At 45.5% G+C, this 20231-nt stretch overlaps 1 protein-coding gene across 1 annotated transcript in view; it reads right to left on the bottom strand.

The window, feature by feature from the left end:
• LOC139234938 (rod cGMP-specific 3',5'-cyclic phosphodiesterase subunit beta-like) overlaps positions 1 to 20231 on the bottom strand; it is a 107766-nt gene that overhangs the window by 44247 nt on the left and 43288 nt on the right. The window contains exons 9-14 of the mRNA XM_070865876.1: positions 15991 to 16140; positions 15738 to 15881; positions 11406 to 11471; positions 9440 to 9586; positions 7677 to 7784; positions 3990 to 4099 (exon numbers count right to left, since the gene is read on the bottom strand). Of these exons, the coding sequence (XP_070721977.1) occupies positions 3990 to 4099; positions 7677 to 7784; positions 9440 to 9586; positions 11406 to 11471; positions 15738 to 15881; positions 15991 to 16140 (725 nt within the window). The remainder of the gene's footprint in view (positions 1 to 3989; positions 4100 to 7676; positions 7785 to 9439; positions 9587 to 11405; positions 11472 to 15737; positions 15882 to 15990; positions 16141 to 20231) is intronic.

The following is a 20231-nucleotide window of genomic DNA, read 5'->3' as shown; positions in this document are numbered from 1 at the left end:
GTCCCACCTGTGACAGAGACTGTAATTCCCATATTGGACTGTTCAGTCACCTGAAGAACTAATTTTTGGAGTGGGTGCAGCGGACTGCTGCAGAACAAAGGCATCGTGGCTGCTGCCAAGGTACCGAGCATTGACCTGCATGATGCGCTGAGTATGGTCACACACCAGCTGGACATTGAGGGAGTGGAACCGCTTTTGGTTGCGGTACATCCCCAAGTTCACTTGCGGCGCCCGCAAAGCAACGTGCGTGCACACATAGCCTCAGTGCAACCCTTATGCAAACAGTGAACGGCGAACGAACTGCGAGTTGTTGGAATTATCGCCAGCTCCAGCCTGGGAGGAGCCCGACGCCTGATCATTCATGGCCATGCTCAGCTTCACAGTCCCTGGCAATGCTGGTCTTGCCCTGCACTGAGGCTGCAGGCCTTCCTGCAGCAGGTGGCAGATTTCAGTGAGCACCTCCTTAGTGAAGCGGAGGCGTTGCATGCACTGTCCATCGCTGAAGCTGAGGTAGGAGAAGTGCTCCCTAAAGATCCTGGGCAGAAATGGCCTTCTGATGGGAGCCCTTCTCCTCCGCCTCCCTCTTCCAGCAGCTTGTCCTCCTCTGTATCACAAGTTGGATGCAGGGAGGATATTTCCACTCCAAGGGGAAACTAAAACTCGGGGACATAGAATAAGGGGCCGCCCATTTAAAACTGAGATGAGGAGGAATTTTTTCTCTCAGAGGGTTGTAATCTATGGAATTCTCTGCCTGAGGGAGCTGTGGAGGCTGGGTCATTGAATATATTCAAGCTGGAGATAGAGAGATTTTTGAGCGATAAGGGAGTCAAGGGTTATGGGGAGCGGTCGGGGAAGTGGAGCTGAGTCCATGATCAGATCAGCCATGATCTTATTAAATGGCAGAGCAGGCTCGAGGGGCCAGGTGGCCTACTCCTGCTCCTATTTCTTATGTTCTTGTGTTCTTATGTGTCGCCTTGCTCATTCTCCCTATCATGCTGCAGGCCAAGGGGGGATAAAATCTACAGCATCCATATCTAGGAGAAGTGGTCTGAGCAGAAACCTTGAAGTAACCTGCCACACCACTGCCTGGACTCTTCAGCTACTTCAAATAAAACTCCAAACCAAGAAACGTCTCCACAAACTCACCAAGAGCCAGTATAAATAAACCAGCAACTAACTTGAAAGCAGGTGATGGTCCTTTTAAATAGCACTGCTGGGGTGTCCTTTTTTTTTTACCATTGATTTCTTAGCTCACTGTTACTTGACTTAACACAATTCAATGCCATGAAGGCATGTTGATCGTATGATCACATATGCTACAGCTTCTCCTACAACACATTTATCTTTCACTACTGGAATTTAGGTTTGGTTCGGTCCTAATGAGAAAACCATGGAGCACAGAAGGAGGCCATTCGGCCCATCTTTGAAAGGGCTATCTAATTAGTCCCCCTGCCCTGCTCTTTTCCCATGACCCTGCAGTTTTCTCCCCTTTAATTATTTACCCAATTCCCTTTTGAAAGTTTGCATTGAATTTGCATCCACGACCCTTCCAGGCAGTACATTTCAGATCATAATAACTCGCTGCATAAAAACATTTTCCTTGTCTCACCCCGGGCTCTTTTGCCAATTACCTTAAATTGTGTTCTTTGATTATTGATGCTTCTGTTAGTGGGAACAATTTTTCTCTTATTTACTCTATTAAAACCCTTCATGATTTCTGCTGAATGCATGTTCAGCTGTGTGTGCTTAAGAGGTGTTGGCTGCAGCATTGAGGTCAATTGACTGACTGACATCACTAATCTGCGTACTCTGCATACTTCCGGCACACCCTTCCATCACCCACGCTAGCGACCTGAACAAAGTGGGGCCAGGTCGCAGATAAGAAGTGTGCGCCTGCGTGGTGCGGACGCCATTTTGGGTAGAATAGAGGAATGTAGCGCCGAAAAACCTATGGAGCCGCATTGCTCAGCCCCTGAGTCCACACAGACAGAAAGCTCAGCAAGTGTTAGGCAGATGGGCAGGGTCGGCTGTGGGAGGTGATGAGGTTGAAGATGAGGTGGCAGCAGAATGTTGGTAATGGCATGGCAAGGCTCCATCATGAGTAATGGTAGCTTCCCCTGCTTTCTCAACGTATTGCAACAGCCTGACATTCAGATACGATGTCCTTAAGATCAGTGTAAATGTGTCCACAGCTACACAAGCTCTTCTGTGTTTCACATCATGATGGGCCTTGGAAGAAGGGTCGGTCACTCCAAAGGCAACTGGAGCATTTCCGGAGAAACCGCTGCTGCCACTTCATGATCTACAGTTCCTGCCACTACATCACCAGCTCCATCATGGCATCTTACCAGAGGAACCCATCTCAACGCAACCCACTGCATTAAGGTCACAGTGACATGCCAAATCCATGTACTTGATATTCCTTTCAAGTAGTTGCGATGGCACGCTTTAGGTGGACTCATGATCATGATGGTGGGTCATAAATCACAAACATAAACAGACAATCAGTCTTTATTTCTTTGGCAGATGAAAATATGGCCCAGAACCTCAGAGGAGAGCAGTGAATTGAATAAACATGGCCCACTGTATTTGTGCTCCCCGTTAGCATTATTGCACATCCTGTTACATATACGAATATCTGCATTTATATCTATATATTTATATAGATGCATAATCTGACTTGACTGTCGTTTTTCTTCTGAGTTTAACATTTATATGTTTACAAATTAAAATGGTATTATCAAATGCATAAATTGAATTTAAAGAAATAAAGGTTAAGTGAAACGGTATTAGGCTCAATCAGCTTACTGCTCTATTGATACAAACCCTCAGGTCCATGCCAGCTCTTTAATTAACACCATCTTACTCTCTGTGCACTTTCTACTAACATCTTTATACCAGGTCGAATCATTGGAAAATACGTGAATAATCTACAGATTTAGCATTATGCCTAGAAATATCCTAGAATATTGGTGTAACATTTGCAATCACTACCCACTAGGAGAAACATATATTTCTCTTGCTATTGTTAAACTAAAGTGTATGTCGTTCGGAAAGGTGAGCAACTGTTTATATTGCCTGTTAGATTCCCATCTCTAATGGAGATAACATGTGTATTCTGCACAGAAGTATACATTCTCCTACTGTTTAATCCTGTCTAGTTCTGAACTTATAACTTCCTTACCCCATTCTTTAACATATTTATACCTCTTATAAACACTGATAAGCACATAAAAGCAGGGAAGTCTTGCTACAGTTATACAGTTTTGGTTTCCAGAGAAGGTTCACTAGGTTGATTCCGGAGATGAGGGGGTTGACTTATGAGGAAAGGTTGAGTAGGTTGGGCCTCTACTCATTGGAATTCAGACGAATGAGAGGTGATCTTATCGAAACGTATAAGATCATGAGGGGGCTTGACAAGGTGGATGCAGAGAGGATGTTTCCACTGATAGGGGAGACTGGAACTAGAGGGCATGATCTTAGAATAAGGGGCCGCCCATTTAAAACTGAGATGAGGAGAAATTTCTTCTCTCAGAGGTTTATAAATCTGTGGAATTTGCTGCCTCAGGGTGCTGTGGAAGCTGGGACAATGAATGGATTTAAGACAGAGATAGACAATTTCTTAACTGATAAGGGAATAAGGGGTTATGGGGAGCGGGCAGGGAAATGGATCTGAGTCCATGATCGAATCATCCATGATCGTATTAAATGGCGGAGCAGGCTCAAGGGGCCATATGGCCTACTCCTGCTCTTATTTCTTATGTTCTTATGTTAAATAAGCTAAAGAACTGAGCCATAGCTAAGTAGATTGAACAAGGTGGCGATGAACAGAAAAGCAAGTATTTGTTCTGATTGTAAACAGAAATGCTAATATCGTCGATATTCTAATATCAAATTCTTCTTTTGGGGAAGGTGTATTTCTCATGTTTCCTTATTGACCAATGGCAGTTGACCTGAGGAAGGATGGTTCCTGTTTATTAAGAACTTACTTCAGCTGATACAAGTTGTTGGTCCCTCTGTGATCAATATCGTGACAAAACCCTGCAGTCAACATGGCCAGTGCTTCCAGGTCTGAGTAATAGCGTTTCAATTTACCAGTCTGCAAATGCAAAGCAAGCTGTGAGATCGAGTGCAATTGATCAGTACATCACAGGTGACAGGCTGTGTTAATGCATCTGATGCATTAAGTGGAATCTTAGCCTTTATTGCAAGGGGGATGGAGTATAAAAGCAGGGAAGTCCTGCTACAAATGTACAGGGTATAGGTGAGACCACACCTGGAGTACTGTGTACAGTTTTGGTCTCCTTATTTAAGGAGGGATATACTTGCATTGGAGGCAGTTCAGAGAAGGTTCAGTAGGTTGATTCCTGAGATGAAGGGGTTGACTTATGAAGATAGGTTGAGCAAAATGAGAGGCGATCTTATTGAAACATATAAGATACTGAGGGAGCTCGACAATATAAATGCAGAGAGGATGCTTCCACTGGTGGGAGAATCTAACACTATGGGGCACAGTTTAAGAATAAGGGGTCGGCCATTTAGAGCTGAGACGAGGAGAAATTTCTTCTCTGAGGGTCGTAAATCTGTGGACTTCTCTGCCCCAGAGAGCTGTGGAGACTGGGTCATTGAATATATTTAAGGTGGAGATAGACAGATTTTTGAATGATAAGGGAGTGAAGGGTTTTGCGGAGCAGGTGGGGAAGTGGAGCTGAGCCAAGATCAGATCAGCCATTATCTTATTAAATGGCGGAGCAGGCTCAAGAGGGCCAATGGCCTACTCCTGCTCCTATTTCTTATATTCTTATGTTCTTATAGCAGCTCTCTGATTCGAGCAAAGCAATTTATTCATCACCATATATTTTTTAATATTATTCGGAAATGATGGGCCTGCAAAACTATGACCCTGTTCCATTGCCGCGATGAATGGCAGGCTGGATCTCAGTTGTGCCACACAGTTACACGTCTGATCTCACTGGAATTCCTGGGGTCAGGCTATTTACATTTGGGTTGCCCACCATGTTGGCAGAGAGATCAACCACAACTTGCATTTATGTAGTGCTTTTAATGTAGCAAGGTCTCTCAAAGGTGCTTCAGAGAGGCATAATTTAAATTGCGAGTGCCAAGGCAGCGTGGTGGTTATATCACTGAACCCACAACCCAGAGGCCTGGGCGAATAATCTCGCAAATGTGAGTTCAAATCCTGCTGTAAAAGTTTGAGAATTTGAATTCAGTTTTTAAAAATGTGGAGAATTGCGATTTCTAAAATAGTCCATTCTCCACCAGTTGCTCCTAAAAAGCAGGCGCGAATTATGTGGAAACTTGGGCCCTAAATGTGCAATAATGTTACGGTCCCTTTTCCCCTCTTGTCTTTAAAGGGATACGTTGACATCTATGAATAAATTAAACAGAGGTCTTCATTTGGAATTCCATCGTGCTATTGCATTCAAGTTTCTGAAATCTTTCTCTCCTTTCTTCCTCTTCCCCTCATCCTTTTGTTTCAATATTATTTACTGGAGAAACAACGAGCCAATCTGAGTGTAAAAAGCTGGAATCAGTAAAAGTCACCATGAAGCTGTTGGATTGTTATAAAACCCCCAATCATTTTGATAATAATACAATGGTATTACTCCTTTGCCTCTAGTCACTTTAGAAATTCTGTCTTCATCTATCGGGGATATTTTTACACTCAGATTGGCTCGTTGTTTCTCCAGTAAATAATATTGAAACAAAAGGATGAGGGGAAGAGGAAGAAAGGAGAGAAAGATTTCAGAAACTTGAATGCAATAGCACGATGGAATTCCAAATGAAGACCTCTGTTTAATTTATTCATAGATGTCAACGTATCCCTTTAAAGACAAGAGGGGAAAAGGGACCGTAACATTATTGCACATTTAGGGCCCAAGTTTCCACATGATTTGCGCCTGATTTTTAGGAGCAACTGGTGGAGAACGGACTATTTTAGAAATCGCAATTCTCCACATTTTTTTTTCTGCAGTTCTAGTCAGGTAGAACAGTTCTAGTTTAGAACAGAATTTTTTCTTCAAAAGGGGGCGTGTCCGGCCACTGACGCCTGATTTAAAAGTTTCCACAGTGAAAATGTACTCCAAACTAAAGTAGAATGGAGCCAGTGAAGATTTTTGTAGAACTGAAAAAACCTGTTCTACACATTAAAAAATCAGGCGCAGGTTACAAATTAGGCGTCCAGAACGAGGTGGGGGGGGGGAACTCATTAAATTCGACAATAAATCCTTATTTATACTTCTACAAATATTATACAAATAAATCCAACCTGAATTAACATTTATAAGCCAAGAAAAGATTAAATAAACCATCTTCCTACCTGTGTGAAAGTGCTTCAGCCAGGGAGAATTCTGCAGCCGTTCGTGCCGCTGAGCGGGAGGGGGAGAGAGAGAGAGAGAGAGAGAGGGAGGGAGAGAGAGAGGGGGGGAGGGAGAGAGAGAGGGGGGAAGGGAGAGAGAGGGGGGGAGGGAGAGAGAGAGGGGGGAGGGAGGAAGAGAGAGAGGGGGGGAGGGAGGGGGGAGGGGAGGGGGGGAGGGGGGGGTAGGGAGGGAGAGAGAGAGGGAGGGAGAGAGAGAGAGAGGGAGGGAGAGAGAGCGAGAGAGTGGGAGAGAAGGGGAGGGAGGGAGGGAGAGAGGGGGATGGAGTGAGAGAGGGGGAGGGAGGGAGAGGGAGGGATGGAGGGAGAGGGGGAGGGGGAGAGAGGGGGGGAGAGAGTGAGGGAGGGAGGGAGAGAGGGAGGGAGAGGGGGAGAGAGGGGAGGGAGGGAGAGAGGGGAGGGAGAGAGGGGAGAGAGGGGAGGGAGGGAGGGAGGGAGAGAGAGAGAGAGAGAGAGGGGAGGGAGGGAGGGAGAGAGAGAGAGAGAGAGGGGATGGAGTGAGAGAGAGAGGGGAGGGAGGGGGAGGGAGGGGGAAGGAGAGAGAAGGGAGGGAGGGGGAGGGAGTGAGAGAGAGAGGGGGGTGGCGTCGGGTCGGGGAACAGGAGCGCGGGTCGGGTCAGTCGGGGGGGGGGGGGAGTGGGTCTCGGGTCCGGTGGGGGGGGGGGAGCGGGTGTCGGGTCGGGGAGCGGGTGTCTGGTCGGGGGTTGGGGGGGGAAGTGGGTGTCGGGTCGGGGCGGGCGTGGGGGGGAGCGGGTGTCGGGTCGAGGGGGGGGGGGGAGCGGGTGTCGGGTTGGGGCGGGGGGGGGGAGCGGGTGTCGGGTCGGGTCTGGTCGGCGGGGGGGGGGAGTGGGAGCGGGTGTCGGGTCGGGGCGGGGGGGGGGAGTGGGAGCGAGTGTCGGGTCTGGTCAGGCGGGGAGCAGGAACTGACCGTGGGAGGAGCCCCAGTGAGGCCATTGGGCCAGGGCTAGGGGCTGCGTGCTTCGGGCCCCTCCCACACAGTTCGGCGCCTGGAGCTACTGCACTTGCATGCCGACTGTAGCGCGCATGTGCAGAGGTCCCGGCACTGTTTTCAGCGCCGGGACCTGGCTCCGCCCCCCCACAGCTTGTGCTGGCTGCGCCAAGAGCCAGAGGACCTGTAAGTAGGTGCAGAATACCGAGGATTTTTTTAGGCGCCGTTTTAGGCGCGAAAAACGGGCGCCCAGCTCGGAGGGGCGCCCGTTTTTTTTCTTGTGGAAACTTGGGCCCAATGAAACTCAAACCTTTGAAGATATAGCCTTACCATCATAAGGGTGAACATGGTCTGTCCAACGTTGAATCCGTGGCGCCAGTTGTGGTAGGTTATTCTTCGGTATCCTTTACTTAACGAGAATATAAACCGGACTAGGACCTATGAAAGACCCACAGGACATTTTGTTATTGCAGGAAAATGAGGGAGGCGTTTTCTCTGGCATTCAATAAAATGCCTCATCTTTGACAGTTGAAGGAAAATAAGGTCAGAGGGTAAAATGGTGCAATGGAGCTCATGCCTGAAATTCCTGCTCCCCCCACTCCCCAATAATGATGTGGCAACTAGAGATCAGGTAGTTGCTAACAGCTATGGTGGAATATTTGAATAAAATGTCAATTTTGGTAATTTCTGGACACCTCTGAATCATAGAATCACAGAAAGAGGCTACTCGGTGTACTTTGCCTGTGCCAGGTCTTTGAAAGAGCTATCCAATTAGTCCCACATCCTGCTCTTTCTCCATGGTCCTGCAATTTCCCCTCCTCAAGTATTTATCCAATTCCCTTATTACAGTTACTATTACCACCCTTTCAGGCAGCGCCTTCCAGATTGTAACAACTCAATGCAGAAAAAGAATTCTCCTCATCTTCCCTTTAGTTCTTTTGTCCATTTCCTTAATTCTGTGTCCTCTGATTGCTGACCCTCCTGCCAGTTTTTCCCTGTTTACTAGATCCCCTCCTAAGTTTGAACACCTCTATTAAATCTCCCCTTAACCTTCTCTGCTCTAAAGAGAACAATCCCAGCTTCTCTAGTCGCTCCACATAACTGAAGTTCCTCAACCCTGGTACCATTCTGGTAAATCTCCTCTGCACCTTCTTCAAAGATTTGACATCCTTCCTAGAGCATGGTGCCCAGATCTGAGTAAATCACTGGGTCATCGACCTGAAACGTTAACTCTGTTTCTCTCTCCACAGATGCTGCCTGACCCGCTGAGTATTTCCAGCATTTTGTGTTTTTATTTTTTATTTCAGATTCCAGCATCTGCAGTATTTTGCTTTTGCTGAGTAAATCCCTATTTATTTCAGCAAATTTCTGTTTATATTCTCATGGCTTTATTAATGCTGTTCTCCCCTTATTGTCTCAAACCTAGGCCTAGCAAGTTCAGTTCAGGAGTCAGAAGCGTGGCTATTTTTCCTTTGCTAACCTGCAGCTCTGGCTGAAATCATCTAACGCAGCAAATAAGGAGGAGAAACTTTTTCACCCAGAGAGTTGTGAACCTGTGGAATTTTCTGCCACAGAAAGTTGTTGATTCCAGTTCGTTGGATATATTCAAAAGGAGTTAGATGTGGCCCTTATGGCTAAAGGGATCAGGGGGTATGGAGAGAAGGCAGGAGTGGGGTACTGAGCTCGCATGATCAGCCATGATCATATTGAATGGCGGTGCAGGCTTGACGGGCCGAATGGCCTGCTCCTGCACATATTTTCTATGTTTCTATAACAGCAATCATACTTGGACCTTCCTGATCTGTATGCCTAAACTCGGCACAATATTAACCGCCTGAGCCACACTACATACTTTTAAAGTTAAATAGAATTCACTTCAAAAGTTACAATTAAATAGTAGCTTTAGGGTCTGAAATATATTTTTTTATGGGATAAGGGTGAGGAGGAAGGTATTGGGATTGATTCAGTTTATTCAATAATCTCACTGAAATTCATCCTTGGAATCTGGTAACTCTGGAGAACCGCTAGTCTCTTGGAATTTCACATCCAATTTTTTTCCCTGCCATTTCCTGTCACATCGGGGAGTTACTTACCTCACGTGGAATATGGAATTTATTCACAACTTTTAGTTCATAATACATCTGAATGCCACATCTCACAAGGTCCATCTCAGTGTGATCTAAATCACTAAATCTGAATTCATAAAATTCCATAGTTTCACGACTTGGGAGTTGCATGTCCTGGAAAATAAAATATTGTATTGTTTATTCTCTACAGAATCAGGAAAATGTGACTGCATCCACTGTGTTCACTCACATTCTTATCAAGGAAAAGTGGATTTACAAAGTGTAATGTATGCAATTGTGAGTATGCTCACAGGTTTGTAGAACCATTGAGCGGTCGAGGGGGTCGTTCAGCCCGACTGCCTGCCTCTCTTCCGCGGTTACATTCATGCCAGGGTGCCCCTGGAGATGGAGCACGCGGTGCCCACCGGTATGCTCGCAACCTTCCGTGAGAGGTGCCGGAGGGACTGGAGGGCATCACCCCCGGCAACCAAATTCTAATTTGATTAAAGGTTTTCATTACAGTCTTAAATTGTTAATTTATGGGTTCTAATGCCCTTGCCAAAAGGGAGAATTGATTTAATGTTCTACTTAAAATAGTTGTAGAGCTGTTGCATTGTAAGTGGCTGAGCCAGTCACGTGATGTTCACAAGACTCAATAAAACCCCAGTCAATTGGGCCTAGGTCATCCACGATGAGGCATGCAGTTGTGAGCCTAATTGGATGAACTGGTAATGTGTAGTGTGATTGTTAAACCTCTGTTAATAAACCAACTAGTTCTTAAGAGCAATGTGTTGCAATTAATTCTTCGGCAAAGAACCCATGAAGCAAATACATTACACAAGAGAAGTGTGCAGTGTTGGTTCTAATTGTATGCTTTAAGCATGTACTTCTCAACACAACTGCAAGATTGTCATGAGTAGAAAAATCTATAAATGCAAACCGTTCATAGGAAATCTGCATGGACATTAAATATTGATTTCACATTTTGTACTGTCCTTGAATAGCAAAGATATACTAATTGAGAGATCTATATAATAATGAAATCTCCTTTGTCACTGAACCTAATTAATTCATCAAGCAATCTGAATCATCACTAAATATAATTTTTTTTCTTAAAGAAGGCCCGTATCATTAGTTCTAACAATGCTGATGAAACCTTCATTATTGACAAATAACTTATTGATGAAACGCCACAGGGAATAGAGTACAGAAGAACACTTCTTGTGTTGTTCTCCATGACACTGATCTCAGCCTCAACACTGTAGCAAGCTGCTAAGTGGAGGGTAGGTGTTTACCTATAATGTCAGGTGTGTCTCAGTGGGTAGCCCACTCACCTCTGAATCAGAAGGTTGTGGGTTTAAGTACCACTCCAGGGACTTGAGCACATAAATCTAGGCTGACACTCCAGTGCAGTGCTGAGGGAGCGCTGCACTATCGGAGGTGCTGTCTTTCAGATGAGACATTAAACCGAGGCCCCGTCTGCTCTCTCAGGTGTACGTAAAAGATCCTGTGGCACTATTTCGAAGAAGAGCAGTGGATTTATCCCCGGTGCCCTGGCCAATATTTATCCCTCAATCAACATAACAAAAACAGATTATCTGGTCATTATCATATTGCTTGCTTTGCATAAATTGGCTACGGCGTTTCCCACATTACAACAGTGACTACACTCCAAAAGTACTTCATTGGCTGTAAAGTGCTTTGAGATGTCCGGTGGTTGTGAAAGGCGCTATATAAATGCAAGTCTTTCTTTCTATAAGGAGGAAGAGAAAATCAGAGGATAAGATGTCTCTGAGCCACCTACCAACTGGTTCAGAAATCATTGCTGAGGATCTGGCAGTAGACTTGCACACGTGTGTGTGTACTGTGCTCATCAAATTGGGGTTTTCAGTACTGATAAATTGTTTAATGCTTATTTATGGTTTAAATGTCTTTTTGCCATGTCAGTCCAATTTTGGAATGCAGTGAGTCAAAGCAATCTGGTGTGTCTTACCAATAGTTCTTGTAGTTCTTCCTCTTCACATTCATTGGGTTCTTTGCCATAAGTTTCTCTTGTTGGCTGGTAACAAAGAAAGACATTTACTAATTACTCAAGGAAGTACACTGCAATAAACACTGAAAAATCATTCAACCAGAACTTCTATTATGGCAATGATTATTTTTGCAATCTCCTTGTGCAAATATTATACGATCCTAAATATGGTGAAACTGTTCGAGCTGCGAGATTGGTCATTGTTTGAATCGGGGACTATTGTAAAAGTCTCAATTGAATTTAAGCAACCATATTTATCAGCTTGTTTGGTGGCAGCTCTGTATTGATTTCACAGGGAGCCTACTTCAGTGGATGAGCCGACTCTAAATCTGTGAACATGCAAGGAAGAAAGTAAAATCACAAGGCAATGTCCGTTTGTATGCCCCCATATCCCTCTGTTTCCTTCTCCCTCATGTATGCAGCAAACCTACTCTTAAATGCATCAATGCTCTCTGCATCAACCACTTCATATGAATCATAGAATCATCGAATGGTTGCAGCACGGAAGAAGACCATTCGGCCCATCGAGTCCATGCCGGCTCTCTGCAAGAGCACCTCAGCTAGTCCCACTCCCCCACCCTTTCCCCGTAGCTCTGCAAATTTTTTTCTTTCAGGTAATTATCCTACTCCCTTTTGAAGTGGCAGTGAGCTCCATACTCTCTATGCAAAAAAAATTCAGGCCCGCTAGAAACCTGACGCACCTACGATTTCTTACCTATGGGAAGAGGTCGACTCCTGATCGATATTCAGGTCTTTGTGGGGTTTTTTCGACAAGACCGGACGTCGGTCATAATCGGGGCGGAAGTGCGGCGGTAAGTGCTGGTGAGGGGTGGAAATTGGGGCGGGACCGAGTATCCACCAGCTGTCACTCACCGGCGTGTTTTTTTTTTTGCGTCCTCCCCTCGAAGGGCCACCATGCTGCCGTGCCGCACACACACAAAACAAGATGCCCCGACATAAAAAGTTGTCGGTGGCACCGCCCGGCAGGTTAAAGATTTGTGGAGGTAAATTTGGGGTGGATTGCGATGCAGGTGTGAGATAGCGGCGGTGCGCGCTTTGAAGACACGCTTGCGGTGGTCGGCAGGAGAAGGGCAGAAGTGGGGACAGGCCGGAATCTCCCCGAGCTGAATTTGGCTCGTGGCGGCCAATGGTATGCAATGCGGCGGCCACTCAATTCCATCGCATGGCCACCGCACAACGGCAGTAACAGGCCTTATCCAGACCCTGAATTTCAGCCCCGTGTTCTGGACTCACCAACAATGGAAACAATTTCTCCATATCCACTCTATCAATCCTCATCATAATTTTAAAGGGCTTCTCTTAGCATTCTCTTTTCCGAATAAAGTGCCTGGCCCTGATCAATCTTCGTTGATAGTTGCATTCTGTCAATGTGGGTAACATCCTTGTAAATCTTTTGTGCACTTTCTCAAGTGCTTCAATATCCTTTTTGTTAGTATGGACACCAGAGACTGCATACTCCAAGGTTCTATATAAATGTAACATTACCTCCCTGCTTTTGTATTCTAATCCTTTAGAAATGATCCCCAGCACTTTGCTTGCACTTTTTATGCCTTTATGAACCTTCATCGCTTAATTTTAGTGATTTATCTGTATTCCCAGATCTCTTTGCTCCTCTACCCCATTTAGTTTCTTACCTTCCAAGCAATGTGACCTCATTATTCCTCATACCAACATGAATGACCTCACACTTCACTATATTGAATATAATTTGCCATTTATCTGCCCACTTTGAAAACTTGTTTATGTCTTCTTGTATTTTGGTGCGGTCCTCCATATTATTAGCTAAATCCCCCACTCTAAGGTTAGAGTGATTGAGCACTTGAACAAATATGAGCTGTTCAGTACAAGCCAGCATGCCTTTGTTAAAGATAATTCATGTCTGACTAAGCTAGTTGAATTTTTTGAGGAGGTCACTAATAAGATAATACAAGGGAGTGTCAATGGATGTTCTTTATATGGACTTCCAGAAGGCATTCAATAAAGTTCCACACAAAACATCATGGGCAAAGATTAGCGTGCACAGAATTGGAGATAGCCTTTTGACTTGGTTTGGAAATTGGTTGGGAAATAGGAGACAGAGAGTGGGATAAAGGGTAGGTACTCAAATTGGCAGGACGTGACTAGTGGTGTTCGCCAGGGATCTGTTCTGGAGCCTCAACGTTTCACCATATTTATTAAAATGATGAAGTGATTCAATTGGGTAGATGCAGAGAAACTATTTCTTCTGATGGGGGAAATCAAGAACAAGGTGACATCACCTCAAAATTAGAACTAGGCTGTACAGGAGGGAAATCAAGAAGCACTTTTTCACACAAAGGTTGGTAGAAATCTAGATGCTAGTACAATTGGAGCTTTCAAGACTGAGATCAATAGACTTTTGTTAGGTAAGAGTATGACGGGATATGGAGCTCAGGCGGGTAAATGGAGTTGAGGTACAGATCAGCCACAATCTAATTGAGTGGCGGAGCAGGTGCGAGAGACTTAATGGCCTAATCATATTCCTAATCTCTAATTTGGTATCAACACCATAGTTCAAAATCTTGAGTCCAAATCATTTGTGTATATGGTGAACAATAGTGGTCCCAGCATGGATCCCTGCTGTGTTAGGTTCCTAAAGAATGGTTTGATTTATATTTAGGATTCGTTATTGCATTACTTCTTCAACTGAGATACTCAGGTTAGTTGATGACAGAGGTGGAATTACTGGGGAATAATTTAGACATCATAAATCACATGAATGACTTACAAAAGTCAGTAGAACTAGAAGCGTGATTTAGTTCCTCAAACTAACTGCCGGATGTGGTTTTTGTTTCTTTACCTCATCCAATGTATTTATTAAGTCTGTACAGTGTGTCGTGGGTGTGTTGAGCATGGCACAGGCAGTGTAATGTAGAGTGAACGGGTAATGGAACAAATAGTACTAAAGGACCTAATGATGCAGAGCATCTTAACATTGACATTTTCCTAGTACCAGTTTATGTGGCAAATAAATAATACACAATATAATATTATTTGTTATTTATATGCTACAAGCAGTTATATGTTTAGTTTCATTATGAAGTAAAATGAAAAGAATCCAAGTCTAAAGTCCCAAATTTTGTTCCTCTCATTGTTGATAATTTTAATACTGTGACATGCACAATAACAACTGCCCAGGAGCAACTACAAATAAAATGGCTCAGATCAGGAAATAAGCATTTGTAAAGCAGTTCAAAGCTGACAACTGCAACTAGAGATCAGACTGCAGATTTAAAATGACTCCTGTGATTAATGTGCTACATGCAAGGGCAGAATTTCAAGCTCTAGTGCCACTCCAAAGTCTTTGCTAGATTCAAGCGCAGGTCAAATTTAGAAATACAAGTCAGAGTTGTGACACAAAGCGCTGCTGGACAGATATATCGTACAGCTGGAACAGTTTGCACTTTAGCTGTAAATGGCTGGTAACCAGTTTCAATGGTTGCATTCGGTATAGTTTGCTGCTGCTGCACATCATAGAATCATGGCATGGTACAGTGCAGAAGGCGGCTATTTAGTCCATCGAGTCTGCGCTGGCTCTTTCGAAAAGCAATCCAGTTAGTCCCACTCCCACTCTTCCCCTTATCCTTGCAATTTTCTCGCCTTTAAGTATTTATCCAATTCCCTTTTGAAGACTGCTGTTTCCACCACCCTCTCAGGCAATGTATTCCAAGTCCTAACCACTCGTTGCATTTAAAGTTTTTCCTCATATCGCCTCTGATTCTTTTGCCAATCACCTTAAATCTGTGCCCTCTGGTTATCGAGCTTTCAGTCATTGGATACGGTTTCTATTTATTTACTCTATTTAAACGCTTCATGATTTTAAACATCTCTATTAAATCTCCTCTTAGCCTTCTCTGTTCCAAGGAGAACAACCCCAGCTTCTCCAGTCTATCTGCATTCCCTCGTCCCTGGAACCATTCTCGTAAATCTATTGCCATTGTTACACGTGGTGTTGATTATCTAAAGCGCTATATCATGCATTCACTGCCTTGGAGCCACATGTTGTGGAAACTAACAGTTTAAATGGACACCGTCTTCCAGAAAAAGCATTTGAAAGACCATTTTAATTCATGCAAGATGCTGATTTAAAGTACACTAGATTGGATCACTACCTGGCAGCAATGTGGTATGATGGGTGTGACGGTCTTCGGACTCCTCTATCTTCTCTCTGCCACCCACACACACGCACACACACATAAAATACTTTGTACTTTAAAAAATAGAGATGGTTCCCCTTCTCACTCAAAGACATACCAGTATCTCCTGAATTTCATTGTTGCTGCATTTTACGTGATACAGCACCATTCCCTGCGCAATATCTTTCCGGTGTTCCAGCTTGTTCATTTTATCGTATGTATCTGTATTGAGAACAGACCAGCCTAGGAACTGGGTTAAGGACTGGGGTGGGGGGAGAGAAAAAGAGGCAAAAGACAGTGTGACTTTTGAGCTCCGAGTGGACAATGTTTAAATCAGTTTGGCTGAATAAGTCATGGAGTGTGAGCCTTACTTCCATAAGAATTTCGTCCATTTCATCAAAAGGTTTTCCATCTTTCCTGTTGTAAAATGTAGCAATTCCAACAATCTCATCTTTCTTATTTACTATTGGCATCGAAAGGACATTTTTGATAGTCCATCCAAAATTATCCAAGGGTTCAGTCTGAATGTGGGAAAAATTGTATTTTTAAGGGTATCACAATCGGTTTGAAATATGTCATTCATTCAGTACATGAAAACATAACTGGCCACAATCTTCCTCTCCTATGCACCCAGGGACAGCTGCTGTTCCACTACCAATTCTGCACCAAGGCTAATGATCTGGACCAGCAAATACATGTGAGTTACAGGTCAGGTACAGCTCATTTCAGGTGCATTATGACTGACCGCTGCTCTGGTGCACAGGGAAGAGGAATATCAGAGAGAACAAGTAGAAGCAACAGATAAAGGCTATTAAATCTACCAAGTTTCACAGATCAGGTTCACCCACCCACCTTCTCACCACATCTTTCGAACACTTTTCTCTCCAAAAATCCATCTGGTTGAAAGGTCAACTATTTATAATGCCTGTCTCAATGGCAACTTATTCCTCGATTCTATTACCATTTGTAATGGAAATGTTGTTCTCTTCCCTCTTGCTGCTTACTTCCTAAAGGTGAGTATGGGCTACTTTGTGTGATTCACTCTGTGCCTCTCTGATCTGGACATGTTAACCATTTGATGGGAAACATTGCTGCAGAGATTGTTGGGCTTCCCGTTGGGCATAAATTGGGTGGCAGTGCCCCAAAGATGGCGTGGAATAATTTAAGATGCAGGAGTGTTCCTCTGGGCTCCACAAAAATAAGCTGATCCACTGCTGCACCAAGTTGCCCCCTCACCCCACCCCGCGAAAGGATTCCCCCTCTTCCCCCCACCCCCTGGACCTACCTTTTCTGAGCCGGACCGGCCTCTAGGTTGCCCAATATTGCATCTGCCCAGAGCTGGCGAGTGCCCTAGGGCACCTGTTGTCCACCCATAGCCCACGAGGGAGGGGGCTGTTTGTTAGGAGGTCCAACCATCTAAATGGACCAGGCCTACCCTCAGCACTAGCAGCCAGATACCCGACACGTCGGTTGGCTGGTGGTCAAATTTACCCACCATTGGCAGCTGTGCCTTCAGCTGCCCAGGCCCAGAATTCCCTCTGCAAACCTCTCTGCCTCTCCGCCTCTCCTCCTTTAAGATGTTTCTTAAATCCTACCTCTTTGACCCAAGTTTTTGGTCAACTGTTTACGTAGCTCGGTGTCAAATTTTGTTTGATAACACTCCTGTGAATCACCTTGGGATATTTTTACTGCACTCAGGTGCTATTTAAATGCAAATTGCTGCTTATGTTGTTGATGTTATGGTAAAATGAAAACTACGATGAAAGTATAGAAACAGTGACATCAGATATGATGATGTGGATGCAGGAATTTCAGAAGAGGCCATTCGTGGCTGTTCCAGGGACTGAGACAGCCTAAAATCTCCACACATTGAAGTGATAGCTCTCCCAGATCAGTCAAATATAGACTACAGCTCCCTTTATTCTTTCCCAACACTGTGCCTTAACCCAAAGCTTTGCAGAGCACCTCCTATTGCAATAGTGTGATATCTGTGCACTTCCCATACCATCCGTCGCATGGTCCCAGCGAGATTTCCATTTAGTACCAATTCGTGTCAAACTGTACAGTTCTGTGATGTGTGCTCATGTGCACTGGGATCTAAGCCAAACTTACTTCATTTAGGACCCTTACGGCTAGCATAGAGACAGGGAGGGGACTTTAATCTCATTGAAAGGCCAAGGGTTTAAAAAGGATATGGAGCCAAGGCAGGTGGATGGAGTTAAGACACAGATCAGCCACGGTCTCATTGAATGGCGGAACAGACTTGAGGGGCTGAATAACCTACTGCTGTTCCAATGTTCCTATTAGACCGGTCCCAAAGATCCTGTCCCAGAGTTGAAAGGCACCACACGTTCCCTTGACCCCTGTCCCCTCTCACCACATCAGTTAAATACAGAGACACAAAATAGCTTGTCAATATACTATTAACCCATTGTGCAATGTTCAGTTGAGCTGCTGGCTTGCAGGTTTATATACATACTCATATTCAGGCAAAAAGCAATTGAACTCAGAAACCAATGAGCAGCATCATGTTTGTGTGCGCTATGACTAATCACACTAAGCAGCCTAATCCCAGGGTTAGGAAGAAATGTCCTCTCATTGCCACCAACTATCAACAGTTTTCATGGTCTACTGAGAGAGAAGATAACCTTCAGTTGCCATTCATTGAGAGCTTTCAAATAGCTATATTGATTGCTGTATAAAATAAATTGAGAGAGTAAATTTCTAATAACATTACCAAAAATGTAATACAAGCAGACAAACACATTGGTTTTGCCTGAAGTTTCTTCCTCTGCTATTTCAAGGAAGGCATTAACCCAAAGTACAAAAGCAAAATACTGCGGATACTGGGAATCTGAAATAACAACAAAAAATGCTGGAAAACCCCTGCCTTCCACCCTGTCACAGAGCTTCCCCTTTTGTTTGTTCCTCCCCTCCCCATTTCCCTGCCTCTGTATTACTTAAAAACCTATTATATCTCTAACTTTTTCCAGTTCTGATGAAAAGTCATCGACCTGAAACGTTAACTCTGTTTCACTTGCCACAGACGTTGCCTGACCCGCTGAGTATTTCCAGCATTTTCTGTTTTTAAGTCATTAATCCATCTATTTAAAGAGATTGACACCTCCACTAAAATAGTGCAGAAAGGAGTTTTAGATAAATACATAAAGCTACGGTGAGATTTGAACTCACAACCTCTGGGTCATTTGACCAGCACCATAGCTAACATGCGCTATGAAGAAATTTTTACGCCTATGTTTTGAAATGTAAAAACTCCACTCTACCCTGCCCCATTGCACACTCCTTCAGTTCAATCTAACATAGCTCACTCTACCCTGCCCCATTCCATTCGACTCATTCCTCCCCACCTTACCTCATTCTACTGCATTATACTCTGCTCCAACCCAGCTCCCCCCTCCACTTTGCACTGCCCCACTGCATCTCAACATATCCCACTGCCTTCTATTTCAACTCCCCCAGGCCTTTTCATCCTAACTCACTCTGCTCCAGTCTGTCCCGCTCTCCCCTCCCCCCGCTCCTCTCACATTCCCCCCCCGCACCACTCTCCTCTCCCCCGCTCCACTCTCCCCGCCCCCGCTCCACTCTCCCCGCCTACCCCCCAGCTCCTCTCTCTCCCCCCTCACTCCACCCTACCCCCCCCGCTCCTCTCTACCCCCCTCCACTCTCCTCCTCCCCTCCCCGCTCCACTCTTCCACTCCCCCCCTGCCCCACTCTAATCTCCCCCTCCCCGCTCCACTCTTCCACTTCCTCCCTGTCCCGCACCACTCTCCTCCCCCCTCACTCTTCCCTCCCCCCCACTCTCCCCCCTCCCCCCTCTCCCCCCGCTCTACTCTCCTCCCCCACGCTCCACACTCCCCCCAACTGCACTCCAATCCCCCCGCACCCCGCTCCACTCTCCTCCTCACCGCCCCCCCACCCATGGCTGCACTCTTTCCCCACCCGCCCCCCCGATCCACTCTCCTCAACCCCGCTCCTCTCTCCTCCCGTCCCCGCTTCTCTCTCCTCTCCTGCCCCCGCTCAACTCTCCTCCCCCCTACTCCACTCTACCCCCCCTCCCGACCACACTCCACTCTCCACTCCACTCTTCCCCCGCCTGGCTCCACTCTCCTCCACCCCACCCTTTCTGGCTCCACTCTCTTCCCCCCCACGACGACTCCACTCTCCTCCCCCCGCTCCTCCCTCCTCACACCCTCCCCGCTCCACTCTCTCCCCACCCCCGCTCCACTCTCCCTCCCCCACTGCACCACTCTCCCTCCCCCCCTGCTCCTCTTTACCCCCTCCGCTCCTCTCTCCCTGTTGTGTATCTGTAAAGCATGCACTCCCATGTTCTGCCACCAGGGAGCTCATCCCCTGAAGTCCCAAGGGATCCCAGCATCCCTTGGGAGCACTGTATATAAGCCGGCCCCTAAGGCCTGTTCCTCACTCTGGAGTGTCTTATTAAAGACTGAGGTCACTGTTACTTTAACCTCCCTGTGTGCAGTCTCATCTGTGTTAGGAATACAATAACTGGCAACGAGAATACGAATCCAACGCAAAGATGCAGCAAACTGTGGGCATCCTGGAGAAGTTCTCGGAGGGTGAGGACTGGGAA

The sequence above is a fragment of the Pristiophorus japonicus genome, chromosome 2, assembly GCF_044704955.1.
Source record: "Pristiophorus japonicus isolate sPriJap1 chromosome 2, sPriJap1.hap1, whole genome shotgun sequence".
NCBI lineage: Eukaryota > Metazoa > Chordata > Chondrichthyes > Pristiophoridae > Pristiophorus > Pristiophorus japonicus.
The sequence above is the reverse complement of the archived record's forward strand: the minus strand, read 5'-3'. Positions and strand labels throughout refer to the sequence as shown.